The sequence below is a fragment of the Plectropomus leopardus genome, chromosome 11, assembly GCF_026936395.1.
Source record: "Plectropomus leopardus strain MGB_pleo_1.0 chromosome 11, ASM2693639v1, whole genome shotgun sequence".
In the NCBI taxonomy this organism is placed as follows: domain Eukaryota; kingdom Metazoa; phylum Chordata; class Actinopteri; order Perciformes; family Serranidae; genus Plectropomus; species Plectropomus leopardus.
The window spans coordinates 19,046,604-19,063,506 of record NC_142186.1 but is presented as its reverse complement, the minus strand read 5'-3'; the positions used below and the strand labels follow the sequence as shown (position 1 = coordinate 19,063,506).

At 40.0% G+C, this 16,903-nt stretch overlaps 1 protein-coding gene across 4 annotated transcripts in view; it reads right to left on the bottom strand.

Moving 5' to 3' along the window:
* The window catches only part of nbeal2 (neurobeachin-like 2), a 49,112-nt gene that overhangs the window by 13,366 nt on the left and 18,843 nt on the right, over positions 1–16,903 (bottom strand). For 3 of the 4 annotated variants that reach the window (XM_042490641.2, XM_088084195.1, XM_088084193.1), the window contains 19 exons: positions 16,776–16,874; positions 15,987–16,621; positions 15,169–15,301; positions 14,731–14,850; positions 14,281–14,611; positions 13,989–14,071; positions 13,782–13,874; positions 12,876–13,047; positions 11,488–11,621; positions 9,940–10,099; positions 9,511–9,613; positions 8,241–8,391; positions 7,846–8,001; positions 7,538–7,697; positions 6,538–6,626; positions 5,701–6,408; positions 5,396–5,580; positions 4,458–4,614; positions 1,336–1,479 (listed from right to left, as the gene is read on the bottom strand). In XM_042490641.2, the coding sequence (XP_042346575.2) occupies positions 1,336–1,479; positions 4,458–4,614; positions 5,396–5,580; positions 5,701–6,408; positions 6,538–6,626; positions 7,538–7,697; positions 7,846–8,001; positions 8,241–8,391; positions 9,511–9,613; positions 9,940–10,099; positions 11,488–11,621; positions 12,876–13,047; positions 13,782–13,874; positions 13,989–14,071; positions 14,281–14,611; positions 14,731–14,850; positions 15,169–15,301; positions 15,987–16,621; positions 16,776–16,874 (3,813 nt within the window). The remainder of the gene's footprint in view (positions 1–1,335; positions 1,480–4,457; positions 4,615–5,395; positions 5,581–5,700; positions 6,409–6,537; positions 6,627–7,537; positions 7,698–7,845; positions 8,002–8,240; positions 8,392–9,510; positions 9,614–9,939; positions 10,100–11,487; positions 11,622–12,875; positions 13,048–13,781; positions 13,875–13,988; positions 14,072–14,280; positions 14,612–14,730; positions 14,851–15,168; positions 15,302–15,986; positions 16,622–16,775; positions 16,875–16,903) is intronic. The other variant, XM_088084192.1, reaches the window with a different exon arrangement.

The following is a 16,903-nucleotide window of genomic DNA, read 5'->3' as shown; positions in this document are numbered from 1 at the left end:
ACCAAGATTCTGCTCCTGCATTGTCTAATTTCCCACCTGTTTCAAGAACATATTTTAGTGATCTGCTTTGTGTCCCAAGAGTAAAGACTAAACATGGCAAAGCAGTGTTTTTTTTTTCCAAACAAACTGCCAGAAAAAAATGCAGGTCTGCTGCAACTTTAAGTTTCTTTTAATCAAGACAAAAGGCTTTTCTGTTTGCTGCCATGTATTCAGTTCTTAAACTGCATAATATTTATTCTTGTATTTTAAACTTTTCTAACTGTCTTTTAGCTTGTTTTTAATTTTATTTTCTCCAGTTTTGAATTGAATTTTAATTTTCCGTCATAATGTGTTTCTTTTGCACTTTGTCTCTATGCTTTTGATGTTTCATGTTCAGCACTTCCGATTGCCTTGTTGCCGAAATGTGCTATATAAATAAACTTGCCTTGCCTTACTCTGTAGCTGTAAAATTGGAAAGTTTGTGACCAAGCTGCCATTTTGCAAATAGTCAAGCTGAAACAGAGCAATCCTGTCAGCCAGAGCAAGCTGTAGTGTGTACAAACAGTACACTGAAATATGTCTGAAAACATTTAAGGTGAGAATGATCTTGATTCATATTTGATCAGCGCTGCCAAGTTTGAAAGTTTAACTGCAGTTAAGGAGAACATTTTTGTCTACAGCTCTGGCTCTGATTAGTTGTTTTGCAACAGCTGCAGTAGATACTAGCTTGTGCCATTAAATGCACTACAAGGAAGATGCACGTGATTTCTTGTCTCATCTGTCTCGTAAAACTTGTTACAGTTTCAGCAAAAGTGTCAAAGTTACTTTCACAAAAGTTACCAACTACAGCTTAAAGTAGGTCCAGGCTTGTTTTATGTGACCTGCCGCTGTGATGTCAGGGTACAATTAAGTTCATACTTTCAAATCTGATATTATGAAATCAAATGGCCTGAGAGGGAGTTGTACTTCTTTGGAGCTGAACACAATCAGCAGTATGTGATGGACAGCCTTATGGTCAGCTCTTTTATATTCACTGGCTCTATCCCACAATCCTACAGTGAGAGCAGCCACAGTCATAACTCTAACATACGCTGCCCTTTTATACAGAACACTCCCTGAGAGGAATGACTGTAATGTCTTTGAAAAGAAACCCATAGAAGGCCTGGTATTTCTAAACAGGCTTTATCTGAGTTTGCTTATCAAGTAGAATAAATACTGTACGGCCCTTTAACTTTTTGTTTTGCAAAGTTCAATCGCACAGGTGTTTGGGCTGTGAAAGATGGTGAGAAACATTTCACATTTATGACTGGTGAGCTGGCTGGGTGATGGACAGGATGATTTGCGGGTGCAGCTGACCTGTGAGTGCTGCTGCCGGATGTATCCGGTGATGATACGCAGGCCGATCTGGGCCATTTCCTTCAGTTCAGTGTTCCCGGGGCTACCAGGGGTGCTATGCCAGGCCTGCAACTTGTCCAGCAGGTTCACCACCCCCTCAAATATCTGCAATACAAAACAATAACTGTCAACAAAGGACTAAACAAAAAGGCTAGACCTGTTGCCACACCTTGCAGCATCTACGACAACCTAAACCCATTCAATGCATTAAATACAGTTTAACCTGTAGTTACAAAGGTGATTCAGATGCTGCCTACACCCAACCATGACTTCATGCTCCAGTAAGACAGGCAGGGACATTTCCCATGATGTTAAACATAGTAACTGACAGCAACCACACCCAGCTGCCCATGCTTTTTGTTTAATGTTTAACCCCTTAAAACCTGAAAAATAAGCTTAATTTCTTTGAAAAGCACGGGAAGAAGGCAATGACCAACGAAAAAATAACTTACCCCAAAATTAGCAAGAAATTAAGAAGAAGTACAAGGAAATTATTAGTAAAAAAAAAAAAAAAAAAAAAGACAGAAATAAAATAAAAAAACTAAGAAAATAACCTGAGAAAAGTGTTTAGAAATACAGTAATAATAACTTTGTAACATTATTTTAAATATGTAATAATAATTCTTATAAATGATTTTTTTCCCTAGACATTTTTCCTTTGCTATTTTAAAATCATTTTCCCAATCTACAAATTTCTTGCAATTTGTGCAACACGTATTACCAAGTGGCTCATTGCCTTTTTTCCCATGTTTCTGAAAGAAATCGCATTGCTCAAAGGTTTAGATACTTGTGAAAGGCATCTGAAAGCAGCACAAGAAAACTGATGTTGCTCCAGGTATCAAAGGGTTAATGCCAGTCTCTGATATCAGTGGAAGTGTTTACTTTATTTATCCAGTGTAACAAAATTAAATTACATCATCACATCCTGACAATTTAGTCCAACATTCATTAGAGTTTTATTTCATAGCTACAACATAAAATATGACAGCTTCTTCAGACAAAACTATCGTGATGTGGCACCATTTCTTGGAAGACATCACCCTTGACTGATCTGCACACAGTGTGTGCCACAAGCTAAGTCATGTCAGAAATCTGCTGCATTGCTTTTTGGCACGTAAAGACTGAAGTGGACTGTTGCTCTGACTGGACTGAGCATTTGAAATTCATCACTAATCTAAATTCCACTGCTGTTGAGTATTTATAGCAGCAAGCATGCAGCCTGCCTCACGCTGGTATGTAAAGTCCTGCTGTCAGCATGTGAAGTCATACGGCTGCTCCTGTTTTATCAACATAAGCCTTTCTCAAGGCCTAAAGTTTGCAAAAATACCCAACATGATAAGACTTTGTGATTCACTGCCTTATCCAGTAGGCAGTATCCAATACTTACACATTTTTAGAGATACTCTTAGGGTTAGATAAGATAATCAATACCACTCTGACATCTGCTCGGTAAATATAACGGTGTCTTCAAACCACGAGTGTCACAGCAACAGGCTACAAGTCATTTTCAGTGGAAGCCGATGACCTAAAGCTACAAACTGACACCTGAAACTTGTTGATGTGGACAGGTGTGACACGTTACAAATAAAAGTAGAACCGGCCTCCACTTTTTTTACCACTCCAATGATGCGGTGTGATGTCAAACAATCATATGTTTTTGTTTGTAGCTGTGGTACTTTACTAGTTGCCTAACACTGTGCTAGCTTTATGTGCTTTGTGGAGCACAAGGGGAATCCATAAGGCCAAATGTGATGTTAAAAGCGGCTCAGGCTTTGGCATGACTTCTAGCTCACCAGGTAAAGTTTGTGCCCCATACGGCTAAGTCCTTTGCATCAGCCCAGGTTTGATACAACCAGCTGCCCTTTGTTGCATCATCCCCAATTTCTCACCCCATTTTCTGTCAGTCTTCAGCTTAAACTATTCTTAAAAAAATGTGGCTCAGACATTGACCAAAAGAATAAATTTTTTTCACCAAATACAAAGTTTACATGATGTTGAATCGAAATGTTTTGTATCAGCTACTCACAAGCCCGTGACATCGTAACTAGCATTTGAGCAACACTTCAACAGCGACTCAGCGATAATGTAGCTGGCCACACTGCTGCAGTATCACTTGTAGTATGACTGCAGCGTTGGGCTACAGCCAGTGAGTGTCGCTTAGCATAAAAACTGGGAACAGGGGGAAACAGCGAGCCTCCTCTGTATGATAATAAAACCTGTTGAAAAGCACCTCTAAACTTCACAGATAAACGTGACATATCTCATTTGTTTGATCTCTTAAAAAAAAGTCCATCAATGTCCATCACTAAAAAGGGTTTTGAGTGTTGGACTTTCCTTAGCAGGGAGCGGGCACTGAGAACGCCAGGCAAGACATGAGAGTGGTATCATTCCTCTCATCTAACTCAACAAAAAAAGTGAATACGTTTATCGCAAAATGTCCATACACAATCATGAGTTTAAGTTTCTACATGTTGCTAGTTTCTCTTTTAATTTTGTTTCTAGGTTGTTTTATGGTGGTTTGTACGGAAGCGTAAATTGTTCACTTGGGAAAAGAAATTCTGCTTTTTTTTCTAATTTAATGAGATCATTCAGAAAATTGAGAATTTACGTAATAATTATTGTTAATTCAGAAAAACAAAGCAGATTCTTTTTCACATTTTTCTCAGAATCCCATGTATTTAATTGTTTAAAGGAGTCGAGTTGCATAATAGCCTATTTTTCAGCCACTTGCTGCTCTTTATGCGGATAAGAGACGGCTGACAGCTAATGCATATTTAAGGAGGTAAATACAAGTGAAATGTGATATTTTAGTAATATTTAGGCTATAATTGGGGAGGTGTTATTAAGTCCATACTGGTGGAATATCATCAGTGGATATACTTTCGATTTAGTTTATTGATAACACCTTCATACAGTTGTAAAATATAAGATCAGACTTTAAAAGGAATAAAGGGCTTTTCTCCGTCATTGCCCCTTCATTGACAGCCAGCCTTCATCAGGACAGAAAGAGCCATTTGATAGTTTAACCAAAGATCAAACAGGTGTCAGGGGACCCTATGCTTTATGTGGAATATGTGATATACCTTCTCACTCCATAGCGTGCGGTTGTCTGTACCCTCACTAAATAGAAAGTCCTGCAGCAGCCTGAGGAGCCGAACCAGAATGGGACAGAAAGGCAGAGACACTCCCTGGGCTTCCCTCAGGTCTGACAGAGATGACTCCAGCATCATCTCCAACAGACTGAAACACAGAGCGACAACCACACCATGAATACATCACAGTATGACACAATAGCATGTTTGTATATTTAGACAAAAGGTGACACAGCTGAAGGTGTGGCTCAATTTGTTTTTCCACAATGAGACAATGAGCACATTTCTGCCAGTGTGATGAGAAAAAAGATCCTTTGAGTCAATAGAATTATAATCTTTCTTGAAATACTGCAAAAATAATGATTTAGTATTTAAACGTAATGTTCTAAAAAAAAATTACTTGTCAAAAAATGCAAAACTGTCTAAAAAATGTATCCCAAAATAATGACTTGGTATCACAAAAAAGACTTAATATGACAAAAATTACTTATTAACTCTTTTTTCAATAACATTTCCTATTATTTTGATACTAAGTCATTTATTGTGATATTATCTCATATTAATGAGAAACTTGAGTTAGCATTTCAAAAATATTGAGAGAATATATCAAAAATGACTATCATTATTATTTTTGACAAAAATGGGTAATTCTATCAAGAATGTTTGTCATTCTTTTGAGAAACTAACTCATTATTTCCAGAAAGTTTCTCATTATTTTTAAGGATTTATTCTTAGGATACTAATGCATTGTTTTGACAAAGTTTTGTTATTAATATTATCATGAAATACTTACTACCTGTTTTGACAAAGTTTCTTATTATATTACTTTCAGGATCCTTTTTTTTTCATCATGTAAGGGGAAATGGGCTTCCAAACACAAATCATTGTGTTCTCATAGGGGAAGTGAACTTGAAATCAACGTTACTGACCTGCGTTTGATGTCATCAGGGGGGCGGACCAGTTGGCAGGAAGAGCCCAGTTTGGTGAGAACGGAAAAGACTTGTCCTCTTTCTCTCCACACCACATCCTCGGCGACCTCCACCCCGCTGCGGCTCCACAGCACGGTGAAGATGATGTTGGTTAGCAGGTTGCACAGCTCCTCCTCGGGGGTCTGCTATAACACAAACAACATCCAAAGCCTTACAGAAAAGATCTAAGACAATAAACTTTAATTAAAATTGCAAATAAATGCATTGATATATCAGTAATATATGAGCTGAGGAAGCAGTCGTACCTGTGGGTTGGACGTGTTGGAGATTGTGTCTCCAGTTGGAGGGTCCGTCCCATAGCTGGCGTCATCCAACACATTGGACAGACTGGAGCTCTTCCTGGGTCTGGCAGGTGGAAAGGGTTTGCAGTGCTCTAGTGGAGAGGGTGTGTTTGTCAAACTACCTGCAGGAGTGTGTGTGCCAGTGTCTCCAATGCCCCCGAGCTCCAAATCAAAGGGGGTACCAAAGGGGGAGAGGGGCTGGTAGTCTCTGCCCTCCTCATCGGGGCGAGATGAGGTGATATCAATCGCATTAGAGGAGGATGAGTGGCTCCCCTGGTCCACTGAATCAAACGACTTAAAATGGAGGGAGCCGGTGAAGTTTTTAAGCGGACCCCCACCTCCACTTGGAGGTGACTGTGATAAATCCGAGAATCCCTCAGATATGTCTGGCTGGCCAACGTCATCATCCTCCTCATCATCCTCGATGTCCTGTGAGGTGCGGTAGCTCAGGAAGATGTCTGTGTGTGCATCCTCTATGACCAGAGTCTGGTCCCTGCGCAACGGCGGACGGTAGTTTGGCTCGAAGGAGCTGTGGGTGCTGGAGCCTGCGATGCTGGCGGCATGGGACTCATAAGACTCTTTCACATAGAGCTTGGTCAAAACATCCTGCCAGCCGGGCTGCTTAGCGAGCTGCTTCACATAGTCGTCATTGGAGTAAATCAGATGAAAGAGCTGGAGCATTAGAGAGGAACAGAGGAAGAGCTTGTTTTAATTACAGAGATGATAAATAGGACAAAACAATGCACTCAAAAGGTGATTATGGCAGCTTTAGCAGAGGATAAATCATGGGGGCAGACTGACCTTGCGGCAGACGTCTAAGCGGACAGTGAGGTCAGCTCGGTGGGACAGACAGACCACAGCAAGGAGGTCTCTGAAGTTAGGGGTCATATCTGTGGGGCAGCAGCAAAATTTAGTTGTTTTTTTTTAATAAGAAATTATATGACATTGTAGAACGTTATAGAAAATGAAAAAAAATCCATAAAACTAAAAATTGAAGAAAAATAATTAAAGGCCTAAGGGCCCTGTTTTTTAATCATCTATCTACTACAGATACTGGGATGAGTCATAAACTTATAATAATTTTCCAAAATCAGAACAATGCTTGTAAATTCACATGAAAGATTTCTATATTTGTGTCTTTTTTTGTGCTGTTTGTCATCAGTTTGAGAGGCGATAACAGGTATTTCCAACACATGCACCAACACACACTTTATTTAACAGGTCTGTTATTTCCTAATGCCATAAAAGTTTCCTGTAGTACATATTCATTTATTATTCAGTTACTTTATTCTTTATATATATTCAATTCTATGTGTACCTGTTGACGACCCCAGGGCCGTTACAGTAAGGACTTTGCTTTTAATGGTACAATCTCTCGATGAGGTCCAGAGGTGTCAGTGTTTTATCAATAATTAGTGCCAAATGATATTTTTCTCACCAGGAAACATCCTCAGAAATGTTCTGGGAATAAATTATGAAATTTAGTTGTAAATTTATGGAAATGCAGTGTTAACAAAATGAACAAACATAATAATTAGAATCAAACAGTGATGACAGCTTTTGTTTTTTTTGCTTTTGTTACCAAAAAAAACTGTTAATAAAACCACACACTGTCCTGATGAAGCAGATTAGTTTTGGGTTTTTTTTCTTCCAACTTAAATTTGGACTTTTTTGCTTATTAGATATTATGAAGAAACACTTGAGATTTGAGAGCAAACTTTCAGGTGCTGTAACATTAGATATCTTTTGTCGTTTGTCATCTTTCCAGCTACTAGAGAGCTCAGAGCTGTTTCGGCTTTACCTGTAGCGAGGACCTGCTCGTACAGACATCGCACGGTTGTCATGGTTATCGGAATCTCATCAAGGAAACAAACGAGGCCAAGATATCCGAAATCCTTCAGCTTGATGCGTTGCTTGTTCCGCTCAGACACTCGCTCGCTTTTAAGGATTTTGTATAAAACCTGCAACACCAAGGGGAAATTGTGTAAGAGTTTGTTTTTTTTAAACTGTTTTGAAAATTTATCACAGGAGAGTCTGCAGTAAAAAGCAAGAATCTGTCGAGTGATAAGATAAAGTATTTAAAGAACACATCAAGTCAGTTGATCTTACCCTGAAGACCCTCTCTCTGGCATTATCTCCAAAGCTAGGCGTGAGCAGCAAGCAGTACAGCTGCTCCACGCCCCACTCCAGCAGCACGGCCTGCACCTGCTCACGAGGAGGGCTGCTCCTCAACAGCTCATACAACACATCCAAAGCCCTCACCACCTGATGGACAGAGGAGGAAATCGTGAGGACAGAGGAAAAAGGGTAAAGGAGGATAAAATATGACAAAATATGGATTAGGGAGGGTTACATTTTAAGTGGTCAGTGGAACACAGAAATAAAGTGTTGATGATCAGGGAGGGTTCATTTGAGGATTGGAAGTGAAATCCCGAAATGAAAAGGTCAACTGATAACAAAATTCAACTCCCTAAAAAAGCATAGATAAAAGATATGAGTACTACCTGCTTCTCCTCTCCTACAGTCAGAATGTAGGCGAGGACGCTGTGAAGCTCCTCTAGTGTCGGAGACTTGAGGAAGTCTTTCAGCAGGGAGAACAGAGATGTTTGAATTGTCTGCTTTTCATCAGACAGAGGGCTGCCATCTTTCTCCACACTGTGACCAGAAATGTTTACAAAAAAATAAATCATCTAATGAACAGAAAAACAAATCTGGGGTTTAAACAGAAACTTTTTTATTTTTCAATCCTATCCCTGTTTTCCAAAGTTTTTGTGTCCATGTGACTCATGGAGACTATCATGTTTTAAACTGGTCCATTATTGAAAGATATGAGCATTACAGGGTGAAATGTAATCCTTACTTGTGCATCGTTTAATTAACATCCTTTAAAAGTGCTTGTTTTTGCCACTAAAAGATTCAGATTGTTATTAGAAGTGTTTGACAACATATTGTTTTTCCTCACCTTTCACTGGTCTGTTTGTTATTTTGTCTAACCATGTCTTGGTCAAGGAGAAGTCTCATTATGAAATCTTGCGATGTGGGGACTTATTTAAGAAAAAGAAGAAAAAACAAAAAAAATGGACGTTGTGACAGTTGTAAAACATTTATTATGTAATTTAATTACTGTTAATCATTAATTACATGTAACTTGTTACTCCCCGACACTGGTTGTGCTGAGGTATAGAATATGTAGTTTATTTTATCTTAAAATTGTCAATGTCATGGCTGAAGATTTAGCTGATACTGACAATGTGGAGAAGTGTGAGATTCAGAACGAGACTTCTCCTTGAGCTAGCTAGCTATGGTTTGACACAATAACAAACAGATCAGATCAGCCGAAGGTGAAGAATAACGTTTCATTTCTCTGTAGGGTCTTTTCTATAATGTTGTCAGACAATTCCAATAACTGAGCCTGTCAGTGGCAAAAACAAGCACTCTAAAAGGACGTGAATTTACGGCGCACCTTTGCCCTTATGGACTACACTGCAGCCTGCTTCGCTGCTGTGGCTGCTGGCGTCTCTCTCAGTACTGGACCGATTTCAAAAACTGTTCTCCATTAGTCTCTTGGACACAAAACATGGGAAAATAAGGTCAAGGTTCAAATAAACCAAAGTTTCCCTTTCAAATAGATAAAATAACTTTTTTTAACAACTTAACTGGTTATAAATATATATATATATATATACATATACATATACATATATATATATATATATATATATATATATACACATATATATATTTGAAACCATTTTGTGGATGTCGAAGGTTCACCTGTAGTACGTGCGAATGGTATCCAGAATATATTGGACCCCGTACTTCCTCTTCATGCGCTGCTTGCCTTTGTTTAGCACAGACGCCAGGTACTGCACATGGGCTTTGGAAAGAAGAAAAGGAAAAAAAGGATACTTTTGTCATCTCGCTCCAGTTTGACATTTAGAAATGTCAAAACAATATGCGAGGTTGTACCAGAGAAGTGCATTCAGTTACAAAACAGGTTACTGGAGTGCAGCTTCAGACACAGATTCACTTTTAATCCTCTCTGCAGCCTGAACTCAAAACATTAATATATTCTATCTCTGCTCTCTCTGCTTTTAGCCTCCTCTTGCATATACATATAAAAAGGGGCACAATCAGAATCGGCAGACATGAAAAGGTTCACAGGTGTATTACTCAACAACACGAGGGCTGCTTATGCCTTACCCAGACAAACAGCGAAATGGCTTTTAGTCCAGATGCGGAAATCAAAGAGCAGGTGCTGGTAGAGTTGCTGTAGAAGTGGGCTGTTTCCCTCATTGAAAACCTGCTCCAGCAGCAGCTGACAGGCCATTAAAACGTTCATGTCCATCATACTGCCGGGCACCTGTAGGAGAGGAGCACAGAAGTATGTTTTCATTTATTTGGATTTATGCGTGTACAAGGGTTTGTGTAGCAGTGTCTTTGCTGCTGTAAAACATGGCAAACCCCATGTGTTTATTAGGACATAGTTTCCTTACAGGATGCTCCACCTTAACGTCATGTATTACAACATATCCTGTGCATCTGTGCTGCACCAACGTAACGTAACACCAAATTGGCTGCTGCCATGAGAGATTCAACTCCACTGACACTGTGTGACAATGTATGAATGAACATCCCCACATAACCTTTATCTGCATCTCTTGCCTTCCCTACATTGTGAATGGTTTCTTCCAATTTCATCTTAATTTTAACTATAATTGCTATTATTACGATTAAATTTACATTCATCAAGTAGTGATCTGGTATAATTAATCATAGCTACTACATGTTTATGTTATGCTTATTTATATTCCACTTGAGGCCTCATTTTATTTATTTATTATTATATTACTTTCAGTAATATAATATATTATTATTATTTTATTTATTCTATCTTAATTTCTTTTTCATTTTTATTTATTTATCTATTTATTTTTGTGGGGTAGTGCAAGACTGGGTGGTTCGTTTTTTTTTTTTGTGTGTGTGTCACAGGTACTTTTTAATGTCCTGCATTTACCATACTGACTTTGTCATGTCTACAGAACACTTGATAAACATTTTTTTAAAAAAAGTTTACATAAATAAATACTACTAAAAAAAAACAAGTTATCATCAATCTGAAGAAATCATTTCTACTATGATGCCGTACTGTGGTGTGACTCAGCATCAAATCAGCTAATGATGCCATTACCATATTTACAGCTTTGTCCATTTATTTCGGATATCACTTACTTTTTTATTTATAATTTATATCATCAGCAGAAAGTTAAGATGATGAATAGCTATGGTTGTTTGAGACGTGCTCAGCAATTTAGAAGCTGCCATTTATCAGCAGAATATTACACTAAGAACTGAGAACAGGAGTGAGAACAGTGCATCACAGCTCACTAAGGCCATCATGTCTGTTATTTGATGTGTCATTTTTAGATTTTGTTTAAATCTACATATCATTCCCCCCAACTTCAACACGACATTTTCAAGCAACAGATTTTATATCTGATGTCCTTTGTTCTCACTCAGAGAGACCACGCAATTTGGCAAACTCTGCATAAATTCCCCCCACACAAGCATGTGATACAGTCATTCTGAAAGAACTGCTGCTGTTTCAACAACACCAAACCCATTCATCACACAGCAATTATACAGCAGCACTACAATGGAAAAGGTCAAATATTCACTTTCAGATGCTAATCAGTTCTTCTTGCAATTAGCTCCCACTTGCTAGAGCGAAGCAACGTGCAAGACACTTACTTTGCTGAGCATGGCTCCAATGATGCTCGGCCCATGGCAGTGCAGCAGGCTCTCCTGATTGACAGGGTGATGACGAATCAGGTTTTTCACCATCAGCAGGAAAGCAGCGATGCTGTTTCTCTCTAGTCTGCCCTCTGAGAGAAAAAAATAGGGCAAAACAACTTTTAAGGCTTCCTGTGTTAACCACAGTCGCATTTTAAGCATTACCATGCACTTAATTGGCAGTACCATGTCTCAGGATGAGTAATTTTAAGTATTTGTCTCAGTTTTGTCAAACTGTTTGTACCAGTCGTCTCATTTTGGTCACGTCAGAATTTATGCAGACTAAAGTGCACTGGACCACTGACCTCTTCAAGCAACTCATTCTGCCTCTGACATTAAACTTATTAGCATTGATTTCTCAGTGTGTTGTTATGTTGTTTATTACAGTGTGTCTCTCATCTAACTGTCAAGCACATCCTGTTTGTCCCAGCATCATGCACCGTGCATAGACTCTGACTCACTGCAATTCAAAACATCTTCACTGAAAATTATATTTAGCATGCAGCATACTGAGTAAATGATTTCAGTTTACAAAAGGTACCTGGAACAACACCACAGTGACCACCTAAATATGCAAAAGAAAATGTATTCATGACACTTAAATAAGTATTTCACTCTTGGAAAAATGGCCTTTTCATAAAACTAGGCTGTCTATGCAGAAAGACGCAAATGCTTTTGAAATTGATGTTGTATGATTAGAGAAAACGAGGGTAGAAAACCTTCAACTACCAGAATGCACTGTGTTGCTCCAGACCAATAAACGTTCCCACTGGTAGGTGAAGTATTGTGAGCTTGTCTGTTTCAACACAGGAAACAATATGTCGGCCGACCATATTACAATGAAACAGGAAGCTAATATGTTTCTGAAAACATTTTTGGCGAGAATTAGGCAATGAAGTGACAGAATTTTGGCTTGTATTTTATCAGCACTGCTTGGTTTTACCATTTGATCAGATTTTTTACAACCTCCTTTTTCACAATACTGGAGACAGTACGGCGCCACTTCCTGTTCACAAACAATCGCATTACAGCCGAACAGGACACTAAAATGTTTGTGAAGACATTGTAGGCAACAAATAGGCAATACAGAATCTTGGTTGGTATTTGATCTGTACTGCCTAGTTTTACAGTCTGACTGGAGTTTGGTCTGAGTTTAAGAGAGAAGGAGGGATCTCTCTCTCGATCCACTTCTATACTCAATTGAAGTACAATTGGAGTACAATTGGTACAATTGATTAAAGATGACCTTATTTATTTTACACAATATGTTATTATAATACAAAGCTATATGAAAATCTACACAGCATCCCTTTAAAGGTTGGTTTACCAAATCACAAAACCCTTACCTGCAGACTTGTTCAATGGCAGCAGCATGGCAGCGCAGCCTCTGGGGGAAGTCAGCTCTGGTCCCAGAAGGTCTGAGATCTCCTGACCGATATTGTAAACCTGCTCGGCCTCACACACCTGCTCGAGCAGTGGCAGCAAAACCCCTATACCTCCCACCACGTTTACAACATCCTGCAGAGAAGAGGACATTCATAAACACGATGTTTTTGTAACATCCAACATTAGTCTTTTCAGATTAAAACTTTTATCAACAAAAGGTACCTGCCCAAAAAGGAAGCAGCACAATGGCATAAAAACAGGAAGGTCAAGACAAAGTCATAGGCAGACATGTCATGACTGATATTTCACTTCTCACTTTGGTCACCACAGTTAACCCTTTGAAACCTTAATCGACAACAACTGTCTTGTGCTGCATTCAGACCCATTTCACAAGTGTTTAAACCTTTGAGAACCTTTGAAAATGGTTGATTTCTTTTAAAACAATGAAAATAAAGGCAACCAGCAACTCTGCAAGAAAATGTACTGCAAATTACAGAAATTAGTAGGTTTAGAAAATTATTTTTAAAACAGCAAGCGAAAAAATCTCCAGAGAATTATACTTCTAATTGTCATAATTATATATTACAAATTTTTTAACAGACAAATTATAATTGTTATGCCCCTTTTCCCATGCTAATATTCCTGATGTTATTATTGTTTGTTTGTTTGTTCATTTTATGTGCTTGTACTTTTTTACTAATTTCTTGCTTTCTGGGTCATTTCTTCATAAGGTGCTCATTGCCTTCATCCCATGCTTTTGTTTTTACAGGAATCAGGCCAAGTTGCCCAGGTTTCAAAGGGTTAATTGTTTGAATTATACAATAGGACACATCACAGCTAAAAGCTCAAAATGTTTCATATCTAACCTTGATGTCCCAGTTCACAACCCTGTGTCCAGTGAGCCTGCCATCATACTGGTGATTGGGTGACAGATCCAGACATATCTGGCTCTTAAAGGCCTGAAGAAAAAACACATGCAAACAAGAATATTTTACTGAGATTATTTATAATTTCCATAATGAAAGCAGAATACAAGATACAGTGTTAAGTTTTGCTGAATTTTGGTGTGTCACCTGTGGAGTGTAGTAGAGCAAAAGCTTGCTGTTGAGATCAGATAACTCTCCCTCTGCTTTGAATAAAGACACGTGATTGGGGCCTGTGGTGGAGAGCAGAAAACAATGTAGGTCATGAAACATGCAAACATTGCTTGGTGTATATGAAAAAACCTTCAAGACGTATTCTGTGATTTTCTTTACTACTGGTTTCCTGTTCATTTGATAATCTGGAAGATCTAAATGCTGAAAAAGTAAAATGTTGAATGTGTGCAACAATCTTTGCATTGCAGCAGAGCGTAAAAACGTGTACCTGCAGCATGCAGAGCTTTCGTCTGTGTCTGCTGCAGAGCCTCGTGGCAGATAAAGGCGGTGCCCAGGAGCCCATCCAGAGACGTGGGTGTTCCCCACTCGGTGTCCTGCAGTCCTGCTGCGATCGTGTGCACTGGGGAGTCCCCTGAAGACCCCCAGCGGCCTCCTGCAAATGTGGTTGGGAAGGACTGGGAACGGATGAGGGAAGGGCCATGTGTTGGGAAGGCAAACTCAGGAGAAGGACTGGAGCATGTAGACATGGGCAGGTTGGGGGAGGTGGTGGTGGTTGTGGTTCTGTGGCCTGCAGATCCGATGCAGCAGGAGGTAAAAGGCTTCAGGAGGGAAGTTCAGGTGGGGGAGAAAAAGAGGATGTCTGTTTAATAGAGAGGAACTAAGTATGTAATAATATGTCCATGCAGGATACATTTCATTTGATACTTGTATCAGTTACCTCACTGAAAGATGGAAAGCGAAGCTGAGCAGTTATCCGCTGCTCTCCATCGATGTAAACCGTGACCAGGTTCTGACCAAAAGGACGACGGCCGGGGATATGAACTATAGCCACTGAATGCTGGGATATACGACATGAAAAATCACACACATTTCTACTGGTGACAACACTGAAAATACATTTTTGTATTAAGAAACTGGAGCAACAAAGCCCCACAGTCACAGCTTTAATTTAACCATATTGATAGACCTCTCTGGTCTCTTCAGGAGGTACACTTTTTAAACATAATTATGTTCCAAGGTTACAGGCCCAGACAACGCCACTTAGAAAAATGATGTGTGATTTTCCTCTTGATAGAATCTATTTTTATTTGGGACAGGCTAAATGAGGACAAATGTTGGCCAAAATCCTTGCTGTACTGCACATGTTCAAACTCACCCAGCATGAGTCAGCTAATGGGTGCTCTGGTAGCGCGACGGCCATGTAGTCTTTCTTAGTGCAAACAGCCACCACCAGCACACCCTCCATGGTGAAGAAGGCCTCCAGCCCAGTTCCGCTTGCTGTGAAGAAACTAAAATAGAAAATACATTCTGTTAAAAACAATACGTACAAAAAGAAGGGCTGTCAGCACATATACATGTTGATTTCACCTCTAAATTCAAGATATCTGAATAAGAATGTGTTCTATGGGTACACATGAATCCGCCCTTTACAGACTTGCCTACTTAATGCGTGTCCCATGCAGTTTGAGGCACAAGCCATGCAGTTTTTTGCATGCAGTTTAAATTTAACTTTAACTTTAAATAAAGTTATTTTGGTCTATATGTTGGGGCCCCTCAACAGTCTTGAAATTGCTCCCACCTACAAGCTGAGCATGCAGGTGCAGCTAATCAGACTGATGTTCGCAGGCAACCACATCACCAAGGAACTGCCAGAAACTAAATCCAAGAAGTTAACTACAGTGCTGCTAAATGAGTGGAAACTGACTACGGACGAGCCAACATTAGTTAACAAACGCTGTTATTTGATATGCAATCAAGAAAATCTGGTAAGAATTGCTTAACCTTGTTAATGTGGACTTCAAAACAGTTTTGAAATGAAATATAAGATAAGGAAATTGAAAACATGCAATCAAAAAAACATTATTAATCGTCATTATCTACTTAAATTCAATGATTAATTGCAATTTTAAAAAAATTAATCATTTGACAGCCCCAAAAAAAGGCTGCAATTCCACTTCTTGAAAATCACTGTACCTGTAGAGCTGTTTCCTGCGTGGTCCTTTTCCCATGTCATGCTGAGCCCCTGTGCTAGAGTTAACAGAAGGTTTACGGTTGTTGGAGAACTCCATGTTGAGGCAAAGCCAGGCGTGAAAGGCGAACCCGCTGCCTGGCCAGCGTTGGACCGTGGGCACCATAATACCAGCCATGGGGGGCGTAAGATCAAAGTACTGCAAGGCACTGTCCTGACCTTCTCTGGCCGCCATGGCCGAGAGCACTTGGATGATGCGAGCGCAGTAGGGATGCATCCTCCCCACCACTGCACCATTGTCCTGATCAACCCTGAGCAGTCTGAGCAGGCTCTTCAGCTCCTCTGGTCGCAGACACAGGGAGCCCAGGTCCTGCAGGAGGCCCAGCAGGGCATCTGCACACTGCCTGTCCAGACTCTGGGGCTGTGAGAGCACCTGCAGCAGAGCCCCCACCATGCCTGCCTCCACAGCAACAGTGCGACACGATAAGGAGCCACCACAGACGGTAGCCAGCCACTGGGCCACCAGCAGCTGAAGGTCCCTCTGGCCCGACAGGTCAGGCAGCCACTGCAGGAGCAGCAGCAAAGGCTGGTCGTTACTGATGCCGAGGTGATGAGCATGGGCATGCTCGCCCTCCACTGCCTGGAGACAGAGAGGCACAGGGAAGATGCAGACATGGACAATAACTTCAATTTAACAAGTGACAGAATTTAAACTGGAACAAGGTCATCAATAAGAGCTAATTGACTTTTACTGTCTGCACTCAGTGGGGATAACGAGGAAATGTGCGATTCACCATGTTCATCAGCTCCTGCAGAAGCCTTTTGGTGGGTTGACCTTGACTCTTCAGCACATCAAACAGTTGGGAGTAGCCAATCCTCTCCTTGAAAACCTCCTGAGGGGGATGGAGACAGAAATAGGCTT